General features: G+C 42.8%; 1 protein-coding gene across 1 annotated transcript in view; it reads left to right on the top strand.

Moving 5' to 3' along the window:
- The window catches only part of ARHGEF40 (Rho guanine nucleotide exchange factor 40), a 168527-nt gene that overhangs the window by 127520 nt on the left and 17349 nt on the right, over positions 1–23658 (top strand). The window contains exons 15-19 of the mRNA XM_068240785.1: positions 3464–3688; positions 7192–7362; positions 10020–10197; positions 19742–19858; positions 19937–20104. Coding sequence (XP_068096886.1) covers positions 3464–3688; positions 7192–7362; positions 10020–10197; positions 19742–19858; positions 19937–20104 — 859 coding nt within the window. The remainder of the gene's footprint in view (positions 1–3463; positions 3689–7191; positions 7363–10019; positions 10198–19741; positions 19859–19936; positions 20105–23658) is intronic.

Raw genomic sequence — 23658 nt, 5'->3', positions numbered from 1 at the left:
AAAGTGGACAGCAGGTGGCAGTATATATGCTGCAATGTGCCTGCAAGTAATGCTGCATTTGATGATGACTATAAACCACAGCGCTTTAGCTGTTTGAAAGTGATTAAAGCAAATATTCCCTTATGGTGTTAAGTATAATTTGTGATGATTGAGTAAATGTTATATAGAATTCTGGCGACATTAGCATGTTAATGCATCCAGTGTAGTTTTCCCTATGTCCCAGAAGTCCCAGTTATAGTCGCAATTTAGAACGCCAGTTACCTTCTCTTTGTTATATCTGTAGTCTGCAAATGTAGGCCCCTTATTGGGGAATTAGAACTTTATTCCCTATAGAAGAGCCAGCTGCCTGGCAGGATAGGTGTGCCAGTGCCCCAGCAGTGCATCACAGCTTGCCAGATGGAGTAGCTGAGCAGAGCTGTTCATGGGATAAGCATTATGCTGACCATACACTATGCAATCTGCCATTTTGCAAACTGTTGCCAATTATGGAGGAAAGTCTCGATTGTCGCTATTAGCTGAGAACTGTCCCATCTCAGAAAGCAATGGTCTGACCTATCCCTATTCCATCATACAATATGAGCATCACAGAGCCTAAACCTACACACAGAATACTACGCAAGTTACTGTGCTACCAGCTACAGCCAGAGCTTTGACCTCTTGACTTTTGCAGCAATGCCTTGTAACAGAAGTTTTAGAGTCAGCTGATCCACTGTATACCAAAAGACTGTTGTTTTTTTTACAGCTAGATGAAACTGAAAAGAGCCATTCTAAAAATATAAAACCAACAAAGGAGAGTCTCATTTGCAAGATTAGAAGCCTCTTGGCTTTTCCACATCTCTCCTGAACACCATAAAAAGCTGCCACGTGTCTAGAAACATCATTGGGGAGAATAATGTGTTGTACTGACTATATGATATGGCAAATCAGAAGCCTGCATTGCATAGTCTCATCCTACATTGATGCCTATTTACACTCACTCAGGGAGACCCATACAGCATGAGGCATGTCACAGGTCAGGAAAGGTTGCTATGGCTGCATATGGCCTATCTCTGCCAATGAGGATCAGTGTCCTATTGCAGCCTGGAGAGGGCATTGGACTGAGTGAGATGGAATAAATTGTTATCCCTTGAGGAAGATGCCTTACTCATCTAGGGGTGTGGCAGTTGTTTTTTCTTTTATACTGAGAATGAGTATTGTGTATCTAAAGCCTTTGGCCCCGTTCACACTTGCGTTTTGGCAAGTAAACAGACCGGATCCTGACCTGATCCTGATCAGAACCGTACGGTTCCGATCCGGATCCGGTCCGTTTGTATCAGGCATGCATCAGGCTGCCATCCGGATCCGTGGGCAAAAAATAGTTAAATATACGTAAAAAAATGTTCGGGTCAGCAGTAGGTGCACCGGGTGCACATGTACAATCAGGTTCCTCCGCTGTAGGCCTCACCTCCACCTCCGACATTCTGCCAAACAGCCGCAGCACGTCTGTCACTGCTGCTCCACTCCAGACATGCTTGGCCCATGTGTCCCCATCCGAAATGGCCGCTTGGATACGCATAGGAAGTGGGGTAGAACGTCAGGTTTTTGGTAGGCAGTGTGTTCTGTGCCTTCCGTTTCCCATTGGTTTCTGTGTTCCGGATGGTGCTGTCAGGCTCAGGTCAGGCTCCGGTCAGGATGCGTGGGCCGGAGATCCGGACCCAAAAAATAGCGCATGTTGGAAAAGAGTCCGGAGTCCGGATCCGGTCCGGCTCCGTACTGTACGGAACGTACGTATGTGAACGTCCGCATAGCCTTTGCATTGCTATGCGGAACGTACGTTCCGTTTGTACAGTATGCGGTCCGGATCAGATCCGGAAAATCCGGATAGCGAACGCTAATGTGAACCGGGCCTTAAAGAGACACTGAAGCGAAAAAAAATGATGATATTATGATTTGTATGTGTAGCACAGCTAAGAAAAAAAACATTAAGATCAGATACATCAGTCTAATTGTTTCCAGTACAGGAAGAGTTGAGAAACTCCAGTTGTTATCTCTATGCAAAAAAGCTATTAAGCTCTCCGACTAACTTAGTCGTGGAGAGGGCTGTTATCTGACTTTTATTATCTCAACTGTAATTGAACTGTTTACTTTTCCTCTGCTAGAGGAGAGTTAATTACTTCACAGACTGCTCTGAAAGACTCATTTTGAATGCTGAGTGTTGTGTAATCTGCACATATTATAGAGTGATGCAATGTTAGAAAAAACACTATATACCTGAAAATAAAAATATGAGAATATTTTCTTTGCTGCTAATCTTCTAGTAATTATTCATAGTACACAACCAATTCATTATATCATATATTTTTTTTCGCTTCAGTGTCTCTTTAAGCTAACCCAGTCAGGATATGTTTTGGAAGCATACTGCTACATGTATTATTTTTCAGCTGACAGGAGTCCATTAGCTTGGTAGCTTAGAAAAAAAAATGTGAGGAAGTATATTGTTTGCGGAGTGAATTTGCTCACGCCAGTTTAAATCTTCACATACTTATTTCCTGTTGCACTTGAGGCAGGGAACACACTTGACAGTTTTCGTACGCGTTTTTTGCACAGAAAATCTGAGAACTCATGTTAATCAATGGGCTAGTGCACACTTACTGTGTTGTTCGCACGCAGAAAAAAACTGACATTCTGCATGATGACTCTGCACATTTTGGCAGTTTTCTCTATCAATTACATCAGCTGCTGTGAAAAAACACGCGCGGTTTCCTGCATGGAAACACACTTGGTGTGCAGAAAAAGTATGCAGAAAAACGCGCGCAGAAAACTGAAAGTCAAGTGTGTTCCCTGCCTCAAGGAGTAAATGGCAGTTAAGAATGTCTTCCAGATTTGTCTGTCTTTGGTTAAGTACTCCCAGCACTCTTAGCTTCTCTCCCTACACTTCTTTTCCAAGTTAACTTTGGCTGGAGTCATTTTTGAGAATCTTGGCGGTTTCAGTTGAGAGCTGTTTTTTCTGTCTCCTTCTTGTGTGTGTATTGTATGTCCTATCCAATTCCACCTCCTCTTTTCAGTCTCCATTTCTGTACTCTGTCTTGTCATTTGCAACAAGTTTTGATTTGTTATAAAATCTTGCCACAGTGGTTATTGTGCATACTATGACAGTTAAAAGTGTGTGCTGACAACTGTGTATGTGTTACGTGGTCACTGCTGTATATTACCTTTTTTTAAAAAATGAAACCAATTTGATTCTACAGATACATTGATTTATGGATGTCTGTAATTGGGGCTAATAGACGTGGTAGCACTCCGTGTTTCGTATGCTTATTGGAGGAGAGATTTTACATTGGTGTTATAAGTGTCTAATCTTTGTGTTTTGGAGTTGCTTTCATTTTTCCTGTTCCTATCTGAACAAATGCCCCACCTTTTTTCTTTTAACTTGTAAGAAGTAAAACATGTCATGTGCTAACCCATGAAAATATTTGTTGAAAAGGGCAAGAAAAGGGACCAGAAGGAAGAGGATGAATCATGGACTGTTCTGCACAGACCACTGGAGCAACTTGATCAGTACCAGCGCTTTCTGGCAGAAATGATGCAGGAGTGTGACCAAGATAGTGAACAAGAACGACAGTCTCTCCATGCTGCCCGGGAACTGGTGGGCTCTCTAGTGCATCATGGGAAAAACCTTCTAGCTGCGGAAGCCATCCGGGGATTTGAGGTAATGTTAGCTGAAAGCGTAGTAGCTATCTCAGAATGTATTTTATATGGACATCTACTCACAGAATAACAGATATTAGTCTTAACTGTACTAGTTTTATTGTAATACCAAGGTTATTGTAATGATATGAACTATTGACACAGAACCACCAGAGCAGCACAACAGCTGATTTTGCCAATGACCTTGCAACATTATGACTTCGGGTTCGATTCGCACCAGGGGAAGTATTATAGTGTGGCATTTATGCAATATTTTTGGGTTTTTTTTTGTGAGCTTTCTCTAGTTGCTCTGGTTTCCTCCTTTTGTTTAAAACATGCTGGTTAATTAAATGGCTTCTTACCAGAACTGACCTGGCAGAGTGCAGAGAACATTAAAGTGACACTCCCTTTGAGGGACTGGAAATTAAGTAATCGGTTAATGCCCTCTAAAAAAAAGTGCTATATAAAAGTGTCAGCCATATATAAATGTACAGTAGAAGTAGAGTATTATATAGTCTTAGCCACCAGTTAAGATATGAGGTTTTCAAATAGGATTATTCTGTTTTTGTCTGACTTTAAAAGTTTCAAAAAGTAATCTATTGGCCAATAGGCCTTCTTCCTACTGAAGAAGGCTGAGTAGCCGGAAGCTTACTCGTTGAAGATAGCTAATAAATAGTATCATCCTGATTCTAACTTCCATTACAGAAACAAACCACATGTGGCAGAAGCAACTCTCAGACGTACAGTGCTGCAGGACAGATATTTCCACACTTTTTGGCAATTATTATCTTTATTATCTATAATTATTACACCTTGAACAACAGGGACACTTTACATTAAGGGAACCTAAACTGAGAGGAATATGTCTTTTTCCTTTTAAACTATACCAGCTGCCTGACTCTCCTGGTGATGTCTTTAGCTGTAGTAGTGGCTGAATCACACACCTGAAACAAGCATGCAGCTAATCCAGTCTGACTTCAGTCAGAGCCACCTGCTATGGATGCTTGTTCAGGGGCTGTGGCTAAAAGTATTCGAGGTAGAGGATCAGCAAGACTGCCAGGCAACTAGTATTATTTTAAAAGGAAAAATCCATATCCTTCTCAGTTTAGGTTCCCTTTGAGGATGAAAATAACCCACACTTTGCTTTGGACTCAATATACAATTCTTAAGCCAATCAAAGCAAAACAGATATTAAGCACGGTTTAAAGTTTTTTTTCCTTAAAGAGAAACTGTACTGTAAAATTCTTACAATAAAAAGCATACCATTCTATTCATTATGTTCTCCTGTGCCCCTCTGTGCTGTTTCTGCCTCTCCCCTCTGCAATCCTGGCTTGTAATTGCCATTTTTATGCAGTGTTTACAAACAAAAGACATAGTGTAACGATTGGTGTAGCACACAGACGTCTGATTATTGGGTGATCTGCAGAATCACCAATAATTCAGACTCTATACCTGATTATGTGGTGATCTGCAGTATCACCAATAATGCAAGTATAGAAGGCTGAGAAACAGAGGTGTAAAGTGTTTGGTGCAACAGTAGATTAAATGGATAGATCTCACCAGATAAGCTGGTGAGTACTATCTGAAACAACAGTGCTAGCCCTCACCAGGGGAGCTGGTGGGTACTAGCTGCAACACAGTAGTATAAATAATAGGTCTTACCAGAGGAGCTGGTAAAGTACTAACAGCAAGAGTGACAACAAAGTTTGGCTAAACCTTACCCGAGAAGCTGGTAAGGTACTATCAGCACAAGCGACTGAATAGTTTAACTAGACCTTACCAGAGGAGCTGGTAAGGTACTATCAGTCACAGGAGCTGTATAACTTAAACTAAACCTCACCAGAGGAGCTGGTGGATATTTAGTCAAAAGAGCACCTCACCACTGGCAAGGGCCCACTGGTGAGTAGAGAGGACAGACAGGCAAGGTTTGGCAACTGAGAGGTGAATACAGTACAGAAACGTGAGGCTGAAGAATAGTGAGATATCAGGCAGAGGTTCAGCAACTAAGGTCAGATAGGCAGAAGTACAGAATCGATAAGCAATAGCAAGGTCAGAGTATAGCCAGAATCATACACAGGTAATCAGTAATACAATATAACAATAGTCCTAGTCTTGTGTGAAATCCCTGGTTTCCTCCCAGATCAAAGCACACCGGATACTAGTCTAAGGTCTGAGCGCTAACACGAGTGTATTCGCAACAGCAGACAAGTTGCAAATGACCAGTGAAGGCTTAAGAAGCCGAGGAGAGCTCACAGCCGCGCCCCTTACCAATCAGCCAATCCGAGCGGCATGAGTCACCTCCGACGTCAGCTGACCGGCAGGTCAGCTGACGCGCCTTCTTCCAGCATAAAGGTCCTGTCTCTGCGCGCGGCTGCGCGATACAGCGACCCTATGAGCACGAGATAGTACCGTTCTCGGCGTGCTAGACGCCGACGGAACGGATGAGGCCTGTGAACAGGGAACAAAAGCGGCTGCGGGTATACCCTGCGTGTCCGCAGCCGCCATAGTTGCAGATGTTACACATAGCAAGTGATACGCTGAGAGTAGCTCAGTGTGTGAGTCATACAGAGTGTGCAGGGGGCCTGGAGAGGGTGTGTATAGCTTCTATCCAATCACAAACAGCACAGCACATTCCAGCCTGATTGCCTGAGCCCGACAGAGCCGACAGAGGAGAGAAGATTAGATCATATAACAGAGATAATACAGCCACTGTGCAAATAGGAAAGTCTGCAGTAAGACAGAGCACATTAGAACAGCTATAGGAACATATAGGATAGAAGAAATAAGGCTGAAAATTTTGTTACAGAGTCTCTTTAACCTCCTGAGCGGTATGGACGAGCTCAGCTCGTCCATCACCGCCGGAGGCTGCCGCTCAGGCCCTGCTGGGCCGATTTTTATCAAATAAAGTGCAGCACACGCAGCCGGCACTTTGCCAGCCGCGTGTGCTGCCTGATCGCCGCCGCTCTGCGGCGATTCGCTGCGAGCAGCGGCGAAAGAGGGCCCCCCTAGCCGCCTGAGCCCTGCGCAGCCGGAACAAAAAGTTCCGGCCAGCGCTAAGGGCTGGATCGGAGGCGGCTGACGTCAGGACGTCGGCTGACGTCCATGACGTCACTCCGCTCGTCGCCATGGCGACGATCTAAGCAAAACAAGGAAGGCCGCTCATTGCGGCCTTCCTTGTTTATTATGGGCGCCGGAGGCGATCGGAAGAACGCCTCCGGAGCGCCCTCTAGTGGGCTTTCATGCAGCCAACTTTCAGTTGGCTGCATGAAATAGTTTTTTTTTAATTAAAAAAAAACCCTCCCGCAGCCTCCCTGGCGATCTCAATAGAACGCCGGGGAGGTTAAACTCCACAAATTTTCAAGGTTACCATATACAAGATCTGCATATGAGCAGAGTTACTACTGTACTTGTTTTTTTTTATTGGCTTTTTAAACTTTGTCTTGTCTGGTGTTCTTTTTGATGTGCCATGGGTTTCCCTAAGATCTGTCCACAATGCATGAGTTTAATTAGCATGTTGTCATTTAGGTGGATGAAAAGGAACATGGACGACTGTTACTGAAGGATGTGTTTACTGTACTATCTGGACGAAAAAAATCTGTACGGCATGTGTTCCTCTTCCAAAAACTTCTGTTGCTCAGCAAACTGAAGACAGCGGAGGGAGGTCTGGAGAGTTACGGCTTCAAACAGGTCTTCAAAGTAAGGACTCATAACAAAGCATTGTATGGACATTCTAAGTGTAGACCTAATATGCCTACTGTATATATGAATGAAAATAATTGGTTGGTAAAGGGAATCTGTACTTGCTTTAAAAAAATTAAACTGCATATGAAGTGCTGTCCTGCTGTGTCTGGTTCCAGCTGGAGCACATGATCAGAGTAGGCCCTAACTCCCCCATTGCATGTGATGATGTTGCAATTTCTGCACAGATGAAGCGGCCAGGGTATAATGCAGTGGGGTGTCGTGTTGGATGTTTACACTCAGAAGCGATTTGGAATGAGGAGCACCAAAACCCTATTCTTCCAAAGCTGGAAATCAGTTTATAAATCTACCTTAAAAACAAAGTCCTTACTCAGTAATGCATACAACAGTGTACAGCTTGGGTTGATGGTTTGCATGGGCTGGGTAGGGATAAGAAATTGTGTGTAAATTTTCTGAAAAAGCATGTATTTGGTTACAAGATGTCAACCACGCACCTCCTTATTCCTGCCTGGGCTATGCATACCATCTACTCAAGCTCTACATGTTTATGGAAGATTAAAAATCAAGGTTTTTAACTTTGGAAGCCCTGGGGTAAGGCGTTCCAACGCATCCATATTCTATATGAATAAATATATATATATATACAGTTGTACTCATACGTTTACATACCCTGGCAGAATGTATTTTTAACCTTTTTTTCATAGAATATGAATAACACAGTTTTCATTCACTGGTGGTTAGTGTTTGGCTGAAGCCATTTATTTTCACACTACTGTGTTTACTCTTTTTACATCATAATCACTACACAAACTACACAAATAATCCTGATCAAAAGTTTACATACCCTGGTGATTTGGCCTGATAACATGCTCACAGCTTGACACAAATGGGTTTTAATGGCTATTAGGCCTAGTGCACACCAGAGCGGTTCGGCAGCGTTTTGCGATCCGCTTGCGGCTGCGGATGCGCTTGGGTAATGTATTTCAATAGGCTGGTGCACACCAGAGCGGGAGGCGTTTTGCAGAAACGCATACTCCCGGGGTGAGGCATTTTTTGGATTGCGGATGCGGAAAAACGCAAACCACTCTGAAAAACTGCAGTTCAGAGCGGTTTTGCAGGCGTTTTTGTTACAGAAGCTGGTCAGTAACAGCTTTACTGTAACAATATATGAAATCTACTACACCAAAACCGCTACACAAAACCGCAAAATGCTAGCTGAAACGCTACAGAAAAATAAGAAAAAGCGTTTCAAAATCTGCTAGCATTTTGCGGATCTGCTAGCGGTTTTTGGTGTGCACCAGGCCTCAAAGGTAACCATCTTCACCTGCAATCTGTTTGCTTGAAATGAGTGATGTGTATAAAAGGTAAATGAGTTTCTGGACTAATAACAGACCCTTGCAGCTTCCATCCAGTGCTGCGCAAGTTTTTTTTGTTTTGTTCCGTTTCATTTTTTTTCTTTTATTGAAATGTAAGTTTTGAAGATGCAAATACAAAATGCAGAATATTTGGGGGATTCTAAGTCATGGGGAAAGCAAAAGAAATGTCAAAGGATCTACAGAAAAAGGTAGTTGAAATCTATAAAATAGGAAAGGGATATAAGAAAATATCCATGGATTTGAAGGCAAGGAATGCCAATCAGCCGTGTTGCATGCAAGACAGCCCAAGAATTTACGGGGACTGGAGGCTTTTTGCTAGGAAGAATGGGCAGCCTCATCCACAACTACCAAAAAATACTTCAAGCTGTCATTGATGTTATGGGGCCAATACACGGTATTAAGAAGTGGGGTATGTAAACTTTTGATCAGGGTCATTTGTGTAGTTTGTGTAGTGATAATGATTTAAAAAAAAGCATACACAGTTAACCATGAGTGAAAGTAAAGTTTTTGTGTTATCATTCATATTCTATGAAAAATGGTTAAGAAATCATACATTCTGCCAGAGTATGTAAAAAGCACAACTGTATCTTGGACCTTGATATCATGCACCGAGATGCTATTTAAATACCTTCCTCACAACTATCATTACTGCACTGGAAGCCTTATGGTATGTACTGCCTTCATCTGCTAGGCCGAACCACATATTCAGAATAGTGGCAAAAGACTGTGTGTGAAGCCTCATAAGACTCTTCAATTTAATTGAGATCTAATTCAGGAAGAAAAACATGAAAAAACGTAAAAAATCACAGAAGCTCATAGTTTTCAGCTGTCCCTCGTTTGGCGGGACAGTCCCTCTTTGGGATACCCTGGGATCCTTCTTTCTTCCCCATTTGTACCTCTTTCAGGACTCCTGTACAGATCTGTGTAAATATATGTATTTTTGTATTGAATGTGTTTAATTGACACTAAACTTTACTGCCTATTTCTTATTTTCAAATGTTAATATGAAGGAAAATGAACCAGGATAGAAAAGACCAGTGTGGTTTGAATTATAAAACAACATATTTTTCTTATGGAATCTTTATGATATGCATAACTAGGGTTGTGCCGGAGCAGTGATTAGGGGTGTGGCAGGGGTGTGGCTTAAGTTTCGCTATTTCATTTCTCAACAAGTTGGGAGGTATGGAGCATGTTAACGAGCACTGGAATATATCCAAATATATCCAATTGTGCTCTCTCTCTTCTATGGAGCGTGAATATTCTAATTTTCTAATTTAGACTGCTGACATGGGCATCACAGAAAATGCCACAGAAGGGGACACACGGATTGAGTTGTGGTTCCGCAGGCAGAAATCAAAGGAAACGTTACTTCTACAAGCTGAGACCACTAATGTGAAAGAATCCTGGACAAATGAGATCACAAAACTGCTGTGGGACCAAGGGGGACTGTGCAGAGGTGAGTCAAATATCCTCCTAAATTGCTATTTATATGTCAGCAGAGATTACCTACCACTTATTGCTGGCCTGAACACAAAACAAAGTCTTCAGCTATGCTTTTTTTCTTGTGCTAGATGCTCATAGCAACCGGTCATATTCCTTGTTTCATTTTCAAACCAGCAATGTAAAAATTAGATTTGTGAGTTTTAGGGAAAACAGTAATTTCTTTTTTTTTTACATAAACTGGGGAAATGAGATGCAGAGACACACTTCCTGTGCCCATGTACACCGAACAGAGGTTTTAAACATGAATTACAAAAGGCCACAGAGACGCAGCCAGCAGCAGACATATCTTTCCTGTACATGCATTGATTACCATATATTAACCTAGCTCTGGGTATACAGTAGGTCTGATTTAACCACTTGAGGACCATAGGCTTACACCCCCTTAGTGACTAGGCTATTTTTTACAATTTAGGCCACTGCAGCTGTAAGAGCTTGCTGCAGGGCCGTACAACTCAGCACACAAGTGATCCCCCCTCCTTTTCTGCCCACCAACAGAGCTTTCTGTTGGTGGGCTCTGATCACTTCCAGGATATTTATTTATCTATTTTTTTGTCTTTTTTTAAAAATAATTGTATGGTTTTTTTTGTTTTTTTTTTACTACAATCCCTCCCTCCCCCCGCCAGCCAATAACAGCGATCAGCTATCATAGGCATCAGCCTATGACAGCCAATCGCTTCTGTGCCTCCCAGGTGGACAGCCGTGTCACACTGCTGTCCCCAGTACAGCGCTTCCATAGATCGCAGCGCTGTACAGTGTAAATAGACGGCTAACAGTCTCCTCGACCCTGGGAGACTGATGATGGAGCGGAGCTCCGTCACCCAAGCGGAGATGCACGCGCATTGGTGCGCAATATCCTGCAAATTCCCGCCCCAGGGCTGGGGCTGCCGGGTGGCGTGGAGCGGTCAGCAACCAGTTAAAGCACACCTACATCAAGAACAAAACTTGTAAGCAAGCGGCCACATAAGTTGTTACCCAGTTTTTATCTTTCTTCACTTTTATGGTAAAATAAGCTTTAAGTAAATTAAAAGACTGACTGGGTTCCTTGTAATGTGTGTAAACTGACAAGAGGAATGCTCGGTAGGGATGGCAATGCCTAGAAGAACTCATGAAGAAGTGTGATCAGTTTGATCAACTGGTAGATTTGTAAGGCTCTGATTTGTTGGTCATGATCATGCATTAAACTAGGAAGTCATCACAGCAAATCAGATCCTATTCTATCAGCTGATCAAACTGATCACATGCTTCTCCGTGAGTTCTCCTAAGCATTGCCATCCCTAATGCTGAGAGATTAACATTAGCAGAGCATGCAGGCAGCACCAGCCAATCACTGCTTCTTTATTTTTCAACATATCTTTTTTGGGGGAAAGCTGCACACATAACAGTGATGGCAGCTTTGGATTCAGGATGGGGAATGCCTAAACAGGTGCATACATATTAAGTAGTAGGCTGAGAATATTCTACTTAGCTGGCAATCAAAATAGGGTCTTCGATAATAAAGCTTAATGGAAGAGAGGTCATCCTTAAAACAAGCCCAGAAATGAAATCAATACTATAAATGTGGCACATGTTATAATTACCAAATCACATTATTATTTTAATTAAAATTATGGCTTTTTCCTGCCAGGGAGGAAGCAGAGCCAGCACTCCAAAGTCTGATGAAAATACTGATGTTTATTATCGTGCAGAGAGGAGTAAATCGCCCATGTTTAATAGGCACACAAACCTAACAAATATATCACAATATTATGCTCCACCCATCTTGATCCTATAATAAACATCAGTATTTTCATCAGCTTGTAGCTTGGTGGCTGTTGTGCCTTTCTGGCTATCTGGTTCCCTGAGGAGCCCAGCACCTTGAATTTAAAAGGACAGTGAAATGTTACACTAAGTGCCCAAGCAAGCATTCATATAGATAAGCAGATTTTAGCATATCAATGTGCGATATGCAGGGACATCAGATGGTGCATAGACAGCACTTTCTGGGATGCACACTGGTCACTGAGCATCAGTCCAGTGCATTTCTGTGTGCTACACAACACTGTCCCATTGAGTATACTGTACTTGAATGGGGTCAACTCTGCAACAGAGAGAAACGCAGGTGCCACGTGTTTCTGCAAAATGTACTGCCTGCTGCGTTGCTGAGTAGCCTGGCAGTATGCCTGAGCCCTAATGCTGAATGATACACATCTTACCTAGCTTTCCTGTCACACATACAAAAATGTTTCTACTTCTTGTTTGAGCCTACAAAGAACTGAAAGCTAAGTGGTGAAAGTAGTCCATTCAGCTTTGTTCACACTTGCCAACACCCAATGCTTACATCAAAGGTCAGCGCAGGTTTAGAAAGTCATTGTATGTAGGGAATGGTAAATTCTTCACCACAATATATCAAATGCTCAGAGGTAGCTATCCGCCAAACATCAAAACTAGAAAAGGCTTACCAGCTCCCAACAACCCACATTATAAGGTTGTAAAATGGCTCAGGTCACAGATAACGTCCAGGGAACATCAGACGTCGTGAAGATCCAGTGGACATCTGTATGGAGGTAAAGTTTCAGGAATTTATATAGGAAAACAAAAACGGCAATATCTAAGCGTAACCCGTTTATTTAGATAAAATTGCTTTAAAAGGCAGTAGATATAGAAAAAACGATAACTCACATACGGGGCCCATAAACAGGGAACCCCGGAAGATTAGCGCGCATGTAATGGTCAATCGTAGATCAATAGACAATGGTGCCGCCTGTTACCTGCCCGAACGGTTTCGCAGTCTTGCGTCATCACCCTGATAAAAAATAGTAAAGAAAAAAGTGTTCACGAGTGCCCTCCGAGGCCCGCTGGGCAGCAATGATTGGTGCAAGTGATCACCAATCACTGTGCACAATTTGTGCGAGTCAAGCTGTGTGTGAATCAATTTACTGCCATCCATGAAATGTAAAGTTTTTAAACCATTAGTTTCCAAAAAAGAAAAAATTGCTGTTAAAAGTGGACTTCTACAGTCTATACACCTTGAAGCTGATCTGTAGTCTCCTCATCCTCAGCAATGAACATACATGCTTGGTCAAGCTAAGAACGCATGTTAATCACCAATATTCACTGGCTGCAGGGCACTCAGGAGCGTCACATTATGCCTGCATGTCACAGTGTCTTCTTATGTAAGTACCAGCCTTTATTGTATCAATGGTGATGGAAACCACATGGCTCACAGATCTGGATTGCTGTACATACAATATAAGAAGGGGCAACCATAGCAATTTATTGAAGCCTATCTCCAGGCACAGGTCTAGACATAGCATCTAATAGCTTAATAATTAGTGTAGTTATATTTATTTTATGTGAGATAAAGCTTCATCCTGGCTTATGGTTATGATCACATAACCAGACGCTGGGGTCAGTTTCAGCTTTGTGGGATGGCTGCAGCTTCAACAGTCACCTTGGTACTCACTCAGTATAGCTAACCTGGATAAGGTGGCTGGCCGCCGGGTGGCCAGTGCACTTTTCCTGCAGGTTCACCACTCCTGGTACAATTGAATCCAAAAACAGTAAGAAAAAGCCACTCCACTGGCTTCAAACTTCAGTTTGATTTATTTAGATTTAGAGCTTGTGGGATGGCTGCAGCTGTGTTGTGGATTCCATCATCCTGCTGTTAAGACTTGCATAGGCAAAGGCATAGACTGACACTCTCTGGGAAGATTGTAGCCTGTAGTAATGAGGACTTGTGATGCAGGAAGTGGCCAGTGTCTTTGCTGCTGACTAGATACTTCATAAGTACCGGTAGTTTATTTGACAATAGCAAATTAACCAGCTTATACACAGACAAAAATAAACTGCTAATGAATGCCTGCACAAGGATATGGTAAAATTTATGCTGGGGCGGAGCTTTAGAAGATTTAAGCATTTGGCGGAGGGAATGCTGTAAATGACAGCAAGTTTTTATTGCCATTTGCACACCGGGCAATATAGGAGCATGGTTCACACTATCCCATTGTGGTTTACTACATTATGGTGCTCCTTGGCCTGTTTTGCCCTGAGTGCAATGGTTAATAATGTTACTTATACAATCAATAATTGAATATTGCCAGGTTAAAGTGTGGTCACCTTGAGAGTCAACCAGTTTTGAGACAATTTTGGGCCGATTGGCCCTTGTTCTAAATTAAGAACTGTCTTTGTTGGGCATATATTCATATGTAACAACTTTTGAAATACGTATACGACCTTTTTAATTGATTTTCATATTACAATAAAAAAAAAATAGGTGGTTGAACAGCATATACAGGTAGTGTGTTGTTCTATATAGTTGACCAGTGCTTGGACCCATCAAGGTTACATACGTGTATATGTACAAGGGATCTAAAGTTTTTGTACTGACACATGCTGACTGGCGCTTTACATGCATTGAGCGGCACTGACAGGTGATTTTAGCAGGAGGTGACTGGTGTAGACACCAGTGTTGTGATTTAACAGTTGCTGACTGGCATTTTCTATTGAGGTCATAGTACTGGTCAGCACTGCCACCAAAATGGCTACAGCAGGATTTTCAAGAAAAGCCAGCCACAGCCAGGCTTGTAGGTTGTATTAGCATCCTTGAGCACTATGGAGTTGTCATTGTCCCAGCATCTCACTTGAACGTATATGACGTTAATGCCAGTAATCACTTGTAGTGTGAACCTTAAAAATATAATCTGTAAATTGTACTCTTGTTGCTGCTGGTTCATAACTTGAGCTGACAGCAGAATGTTAGTTTTTATGTTGCGTTTTTCCATTCATTAGTTTTGAGTATTACACTTGTAACTTTTGCAGATGAGACCATAAATATTACGGTACATCACATTCTATTGGCTATTACCAGACAAATTGAACAAACTTTACATGCCTGTATGGTATCTGCCTGTACACCTAACTGGTTGAGAGGAACATGTAAGAATAAGTGACTGAGCAGGTTTAAAAACCATGTCAACCCTGTCCATCACCCAATAAAGTAATGTACACACAATAGATTTTGGTTACCAGACATAATGGTATGTGGTCATCTTTGGGTTGCCATGTTGGATCATTTTCAGCTGAGCACTACTGTAGTTAATTGCATGTTGCCTCTAGCTTGCCTTCCCTCTCCATTGAACGTAACTATCTTTAAAGCAGACCTATCCGGAGAGATTATGAAAAATGCTTTTTCCTTCTCACTCTAAAAAAAACTGCTTATTGCTGGACGGTCATGCTAACCTTCAGGCTGCAACGGTTTATTTAGCTATACATGGGTGGTGAAAATATCACCTAGGAGAAAACTTAGCAGAAAAAGTTAATTGGATCTTATAACCTAACAAAATAAATATGTTGTCCTCTTGTCACTACACAAACAGATGACTCTGAAGCAAAGGTATTCAAAAATATAGTAATAGGTAAACAGTACAGTTATTAGGCTAAAACATGAAAGTTCAGCTTTCTTGGCCCCCGAGGAGGTGGACTGATGCCTGCAACACGTTTTGCACAGACCAGCTAATAAAAGGGCATAAATACTGTTCACTCTTCCACCACTAGACTCTAAAACAACCCAGTTAATGCTGGATTGGGCGACACCACACCTTGTCTTGCATTTTTTCTTTCTTCAGCCTTGTTGCTGTCCTATCAGTACAAGAAGAGAAAGCGTTTTGGAACTTTTAAGGGGGATAATAATCCAATCGACATCAGGAGCCAATGGACAGTATAAAAAACAACACTTTATTAACAAACACCTCTAAAATAGCGCACAATTAACAAATCATTGTTAAAAGAAACAACAACCATGCCATAAGGAATGGCTGTCATTGATCACAACATTGGTCACAGTCACATGGTGGGTATAAATAATTGCATTTGTATAGTATACAGCATTACTAAACTGGACATCCACTAGTTTGGGAGATTACTAATGAATAGCTCCCCTTTGATGGATGTATATAAGTTTAGTTTTCATGTATAATGCTTGAGGCCAAGCATTGGTAAACTCCTCATGTTTCATATAAAAAAGCTTCACTTCCTCAGCAGAAATGCTTCAGCCCAAAACAGGGGTACAGAAGACAAAGATAGTTCACTACCAACATATGATCTGTTCCGTCAGATCAATATGAATATGTCAGCAGCACTAAATGAGTGATACACGTATCCTCAACCAAGAGGATAAGACCTGTCACCATGTGAGTGAGGCTGGCTGTCCTATCAGTATACTTTTCATATTCGAGCCATACTATTGTGCCATAGATTTGTCTTTTTGCTTATTTGTTGCTCTTTGCTGTCTTATATGTACTTAACATTGTTATGTATGCACACTATAATTATAATAGTGGGATTTACTACTACAGGTATGGTTAGTTTCAAGTGAGCAATCATGTTTCATTTGTCCTAACAATTACTGTATGTTTTATTACTGGTCTTTATCTTAACTTTTTTTGAGCTAATTTTTTTGTGATTGTATATTGATGTATAGAGTCAGTTACCAGGTTAGGACTTTCAGAGGCTCAGGTGCAGTGTATATGACTTGTACTAGATTTCAGCAGAAATCTGTTTAACAATCAATATAGCCTTTATGGACTCCTCTCCATGCCTGTGGACAAATGTGCCACTATGCTTAATAACCCTTTCAATCAATAAACTGAAAACGATGGTAAGGTGATTGATTGTGTACTATGGAGGCAATAGATCACTAGATGCAGAAATAGATTAAAGAGAACCCGAGGTGGGTTTGAAGAATATTATCTGCATACAGAAGCTGGATCTGCCTATACAGCCCAGCCTCTGTTGCTATCCCAAACCCCCCTAAGGTCCCCCTGCACTCTGCAATCCCTCATACATCACAGCCACGCTGCTGACAAACAGCTTGTCAGAGCTGGCTGTGTTTATCTCTATAGTGTCAGTCTGCTGCTCTCCCTGCCTCCTGCAGAACTCCAGTCCCCGCCTGCATCCCTTCCCTCCCTGCTGATTGGAGGGAAGGGATGGGGGCAGGGACTGGAGCTATGCAGGAGGCGGGGGAGCAGCTGAGACTGACACTACAGATGTAAACACAGCCTGACAGCACGGCTGTGATTTATGAGGGATTGCAGAGTGCAGGGGGACCTTAGTGGGGTTTGGGATAGCAACAGAGGCTGGGCTGTATAGGCAGATCCAGCCTCTGTATGCAGATAACATTCTTTAAACACACCTCGGGTTCTCTTTAAGGTGACATGGGGCCCTAGGCAAGATAGCAGTTTTTGCCCACCACTAATGGTCACCTGGCTTTTTGTAGTAAGATTTGGTGGGGACTAGCATCCACTAGGCCCCTAGACTCTCTCCAGGCCCTAGGAAACTACTTAGAATTGCCTTGGGGATGGTCCGGCTCTGACTAGGTGGGGAGGGGGGATGTATGAAGTCTTTTTCAGTATGAGTAAAGCACCACACTTGTTTATATTCTAGAGGTTAAAAAAGATGCAGCTAGAGTTAGGGAAGAGGTTGTATAAACACATGGGGAGCAGTGATTCTTGTTTGTAGCAGTGCATTAGGTGATGTGTGTAAGCAGAATGATTGTGGATTTTGATCACTAGAGTGACTACAGGATCTACGGAGAGCTGTGAAAGTATTGTGTTGTTAGGGCTGGTGCACACCAAAACCCGCTAGCAGATCCGCAAAACGCTAGCAGATTTTTAAACGCTTTTTTTTATTTTTATGAGGCGTTTTGCTAGCGTTTTGCGGATTGCTGCTGCGGTTTTCAGTATAGTAGATTTCATATATTGTTACAGTAAAGCTGTTACTGAACAGCTTCTGTAACAAAAACGCCTGCAAAACCGCTCTGAACAGGCGTTTTTCAGAGCGGTTTGCGTTTTTCCTATACTTAACATTGAGGCAGAAACGCATCCGAAATCCAAAAAATGCCTCACCCAGGCATTTTTCGTTTCTGCAAAACGCCTGCCGCTCTGGTGTGCACCACCCCATTGAGATACATTGACCAAGCAGATCCGCAGCCGCAAGCGGATCTGAAAACGCGGAAAAAGCCGCTCGGTGTGCACCAGCCCTTAGTTGGTAGTGCACCACAAGTTTATCCTGCTCCAGATGCATGAAGATGTGCATCATTTCTCACAATACTATGCAGGATGTATGGAGGAGGAAATCAGAAAATAATAAATGGCATATTTACATATTATATTTAGATGTGAATGCAAGCAGTATGTCTTATAAAGCAAAATATTTTTAAGCAGGAGACAGTGTCACTTTAAATAATGCATGAAGTCATAGTTATTTCCACACTTGCCAGCAGGTGGCAGATGTCAGGTTATTTCTACACATCCCAGGTGTTTACTTAACACTGTGCAGCCTTCTGGGTAATGCATGCTTGCTGGCATGCTTTAAAATAGCAGAGTACATTTCTTGTTCCAGTGTGTGACATCTGAGCACTAGCCCTTTAGAAAGACAGCTATGTGGTCTTAACGATGCTTAGTTTCACACACAAATATTATTACATTTGTGAAAATGTTATATCTATTAGGCAGCAGCATATTAAAGGATATCTATATTCTCTTTCATGTGTTTTAAGTGGCCATGCTAGATATTTATGATAATAAATTATGCTATCAATCTGCTAGTGTTCCATTGACATATCTGATCAATATGCTTGTGATCGATTTTAGACAATTTATCAATCAGAAACTTGGCATGGCAAAAACATCCAGTGCAGGTTCTACAGCTGCAGCTGTACTGCTTCCAGAGGTGCAAAGCTAGCAGGGCCAACGAGTCCATCAGTTCTCATCAGGGATCGGGACCTGATCCCTTGGGCAACGCCGCTGGGCTGGGCTGAACACATGCAAAGTTAGCTGTAAAGCTGACAATGCGCTTAGTTGGTATGAGGGGAGGCAGGGGGACGATGAAACAGTGCGTACGTGACGTTACACTGCAGGCGGGTAACGGTGTGCACAATGGAGTGGGCTGCCGCTCAGCCAAGCCATCCATCTAACTTGCGGAGAGGCGGTCAGGGGCCACTGTACACACGCATAACTATTGGCTGAGGCGCTCAGCCACCTCAGGCGACTTTGATCATGTGTGTACGTACTGTATCTTAAGTCTTAAGAGCAAGACAGTTGTTGTAATTTATTTTATAGATATATCCAGTATATGCATATATCAGTGAAAAAGTATAGTTTTCTTAATTTCAGAAAATAATTGACCTTTCGGACCGATAGTTGTGATTGGATTGGAGGTATTGATGGTGCCAGTCGACAACAAATGATTGCTTTATCGATCGGACTATCGATCCGTTTTGTGGATCAATTCTATCTGAAAGCTTGGGATTGGTTATAGCTATCTATTTATTTATATCCCATTTATGAGCCCTATTGGTGATTTCCAATCGTCTCCTTCCACTTGTAATTATCAGATCGGAAGGTTGATTGTTCACTAAAACTGCAGCATTATTGAGCACCTTTAGCATACATTTACATTATAGTTCTGGTTATATTGGAAAAAAACAACACTTTTGACATCCTTGCTTCTCTCCTTGACAGATCAGCGTGGCCAGGACACCTCTACAATTGGCTCCAGTCACCGCTCTTTTCTTGACATTAAAGCTGGATTAAATGCAATAGGTGAACGGACAGTTAGCGCTCTTCTGACAGCGAGAGGTGAGTCAGAAACTACATTGTACTAAAAAGAAGCCCTCTGTAATGTAACCTAATCATGTAGCCTTTTTCATCTTCTAGGTTCCCGCACCAGACTGTCTGTACCTCTAATATCCTGTGACCACAGTTCTCATTCACCACCTTCATCCCTCGCTCTTGCATCAGGACCGAGCCCCCGAAGGCTGCGTTCCCCAGGAGGGGTCTCTCTTCCTGATAAAATTAGTGAGGAGGGAGGCGACGCATTCACAGGCAAGGAATACCTCTAGCCACTGTTACAGCATGTTAAATGTGCAGTCTTCAGTAGTTAATTGGCAAATTGTCAGTTGATATTATTCTTATCATTATTTTTATTATTAACCAATTTAGGAGCGGCTAGCTCTAGCCCTTTAAAGTGTACCGGAGATGTAAAAAAAAAAATCATACATACCTGGGGCTTTCTCCAGCCTGATCATTCCCTTGGCGCCGTGCTCCGCCTCCTCAATCTTCCGTAAGGTGTCCCAGTATTTTGGGCCAGTCGGTGCATGCGCAGTGCAGCTGCGGGCGCTCCTCCGTCTTGCTCCTGCGGCTAGGAGAGTTCTGCACCTGTGCAATAGTACTGCGCAGGCGCAGAGTGCTCCTGGAGTCGGGAGTGCTTCAGGAGGGCACTTGTGGCCGGGCTGCACTTCCGCAGTAAGCCCCGACCGCCGAAGATACCAGGAACATGTATGGAAGATTGTGGAGGCGAAGGACAGCGCTGAGTTTTCAGTGCAGGGCTTCGGGCACCATTTTCCCGTAGCCCTGCTCTGCCTGCCGGATACCACAATCCCTCAGGCTAAAGGTGAGCTTGCGGCCGGTGAACTGATGCGGCGTCTATTAGCCAGATCACCTCCTGGGGGGGACAAGCGATCCGGCCCTGCATCGGCAGGCCATAGTTTGCCCACCCTTGGACTAGCTAGACAGAATAACAGGACAGACTAACATATTAAGGTCGAGACTCCAGCACTGCAGTGTAATATGTGCACTTAATCGACACATGTTCCATAGTACATACGTGTATTGCAGGACAGCACAAGGCAGAAATTGTCCTACCGTCAGGTGAGGTAGATGTCAGAAGGTGCAGTGTGCAAACGGGCTGTCCGTTTGCACCCTGCACCCACTGCCATCCACCTCACCTGACTTGACAGGTTGTTATTATTTTCTTTCTCAAAGAGAGGCCAAAGTGGGCTCATAAAAATAAAAATGATGCTACCTGATCCGGGGAGCTGTGCGGATCAGGTAGCCGCCAAAACCGTCACTCTCTGCCACTCCTGTGGGCCGCAACTGGCCCACTTTCGTTTTTGTGACCTCTGGGTCACGACGCTGGATGGAGAGAGATCTCTCTTTTACAGCAGCATGCAAGGAGGCCGGGGAGCATCACAGGGTGCGGCCAGGGAGAGAGAGCTGCCCAATGGCAGCTCTGGAAAGCCTGCAGGAACACCTCTAGTGGACGTTTTGAGCAGGGAATCCTTCTCCTCTATTTAGCCTCCGAGATGGCGACAAATATTGCCGCAAATTTCAGGGGCTATAGCCCGGAAGTGGGGGGGGGGGGTGTCAGAGTGGCAGTGTGGGGACACAGAGGCATGTCATGAGGCAGAGAACATGCTCCTTTGTCCCTTCTGCCCCCCATGGAACTGCCTTGGGTTCTCTTTAAAGCTGTACACGGTACAGAACAAATAGCGTGGAACATAGATACATGAGATGTTCAAACATAAGGGTTTAACGGCCCAGTAAATACTAGTACCTAGCATAAAACGTAACGTTTAATTATAACAATCAGTAGTCATATATGACATCACATAAAAACAATGTCCTTAATACACGTTATTCTCATGTTATTAGACTAAAACGCACATTTCACGGCCTTGGTCACTTTTTCAGAGGCATCATTTTTCAAGTTCATAATTCATGAGAAAGGACGAATTAAAGCATAAAGTATACATCTACGTCAACAGATGTTATACACGGTCTTATCGCCCAATCAGTCGAGTTAGTTAGAGTCCAGCAAGAATTGCCATGGCTGGATCAGAGATGGATAGATCCCACAGGTAGAGAAAGTAATTTACCCTTGGGGTTAGGTCAGTGGGATTGCAGAGCGTGTAGCAATATGCTGGCAGATCAGTTACTTGAGGCTGACGCTGATATAATGTGTTTCGCCACATTTTTAAATGCCCCAGTTATGGAGTCTGTATGCCTAATTCTCACCTCCCTGTCATATCTTAGTCCTCTTCCTCACACCTAACACTGATCTCATAACCAGGGCTTTGGAGTCGGAGTCGAGAAGTCGGAGCAATTTTTGGGTACCTGGAGTCGCTGGTTTCATAAACTGAGTCAGAGTCGGATTATGTTTGTACCGACTCCACAGCCCTACTCATAACTATAGAAAATTAACACTAATCTCCTCCTGCCCTATTCTCAACACTAACCTTCCTAATATTGGCACAAAGCATGGTCAGTGAGATGCTAGTACTGTAATTCCAAGTTGGTGCTAATTTTTTTGCAAAATTATACAGCCGGGAGATGGAATAATTAAAAGCAAGAACTGCACAAATTAACATAAAATGTGCAACAACTCAGAATTATTAGAACCTTACTCACCACCACTCCTAATTGACACCTAAACAGCTAGAGATGCCAATCAATGCTCCATTCTTTATTGTACAATCTTACTACTTATGTGTAACGATGGACTACCTAAAGTATATTCACTCAATTTACCATTTTACTACATACCGTAGATTTAGTAAGATGGTACAATTAAGATTGTATGATTAGTGGGCCCACTAATGCTAATGGCTAACCAATACTCACTCTGTCCTCTTCAGAGTCCAGTATGTGATGTTTTGGCTACAGAGCAGCTGCAACATGTTATAAACTGTTCTTATATCACCTTGCTTCGACACCAGTAACTTCTTACAGTTACGTCTCACAGACTGGGAGATCACTTGACTCTCCACACAGCAAGCAGGAGATAGACTTTCTCAGGCTTCTTCAACGTTTACGTTATTTATTCAGGAAACAGGAATACAGATAGATACATTCATCATATCCTAGCCATGCCAATCTTCATGTTGCGTTACAAGCTCGTGATTAGACTCCCTGCTGAAGTCAATCAGGTACCTTCTTCCTAACTACGTTACACTAAACTACCTATGTACAGCATACATTATATCAGATTACAGAAAGGAAGAACATGCTTAGAGGTCCCAGTCGGCCTTGCGAGCTAGTGCGGAAGGAAGAAGCAGAATGCTCTCTCCATCGCTCACTCCTGGTTTAATACCGACTGGGAAAGAGTTAAATATGACATCATCTTCGCCACCTCCTAGATCAGATTATTGGTGGACCCACTCGTGGTGTCATCATACCCACCTACTTGATTAATAATCAATGAGGCATTTGACCTAAATGCAGGAATGTGGATGTTTAGTAAATATGGCCGATGTTTACTGTTCCTGTGGTGTACGTGGAGGTCAGAGTAGGCCGATGGCCTTCTTTTAGGAACATGTTCTCAGTATCTGCATGTATCCTCTGCTACACGCAGACCCTGAGATGCCTCTGCCTGCATCACAAAACCTCTATTGATTTTAAAGGCATACACTGCGGACAAGCCTTTTACATAAACCTCAGGCCAAGTAACTGAGGCCTACTTAAATTATAACAATCCCCCCTAAAACGGCTTGACCTGCAGATCCCAGCGTCTGAACCTCCCAGTACCTGGTTTCTTTCTTTTATGTTTCACTTTTCGATGTTCGTGCTCACACAACTTCTCTGCTCTCAGGGGTTACCCC

The sequence above is a fragment of the Hyperolius riggenbachi genome, chromosome 1, assembly GCF_040937935.1.
Source record: "Hyperolius riggenbachi isolate aHypRig1 chromosome 1, aHypRig1.pri, whole genome shotgun sequence".
NCBI lineage: Eukaryota > Metazoa > Chordata > Amphibia > Anura > Hyperoliidae > Hyperolius > Hyperolius riggenbachi.
The sequence above is the reverse complement of the archived record's forward strand: the minus strand, read 5'-3'. Positions and strand labels throughout refer to the sequence as shown.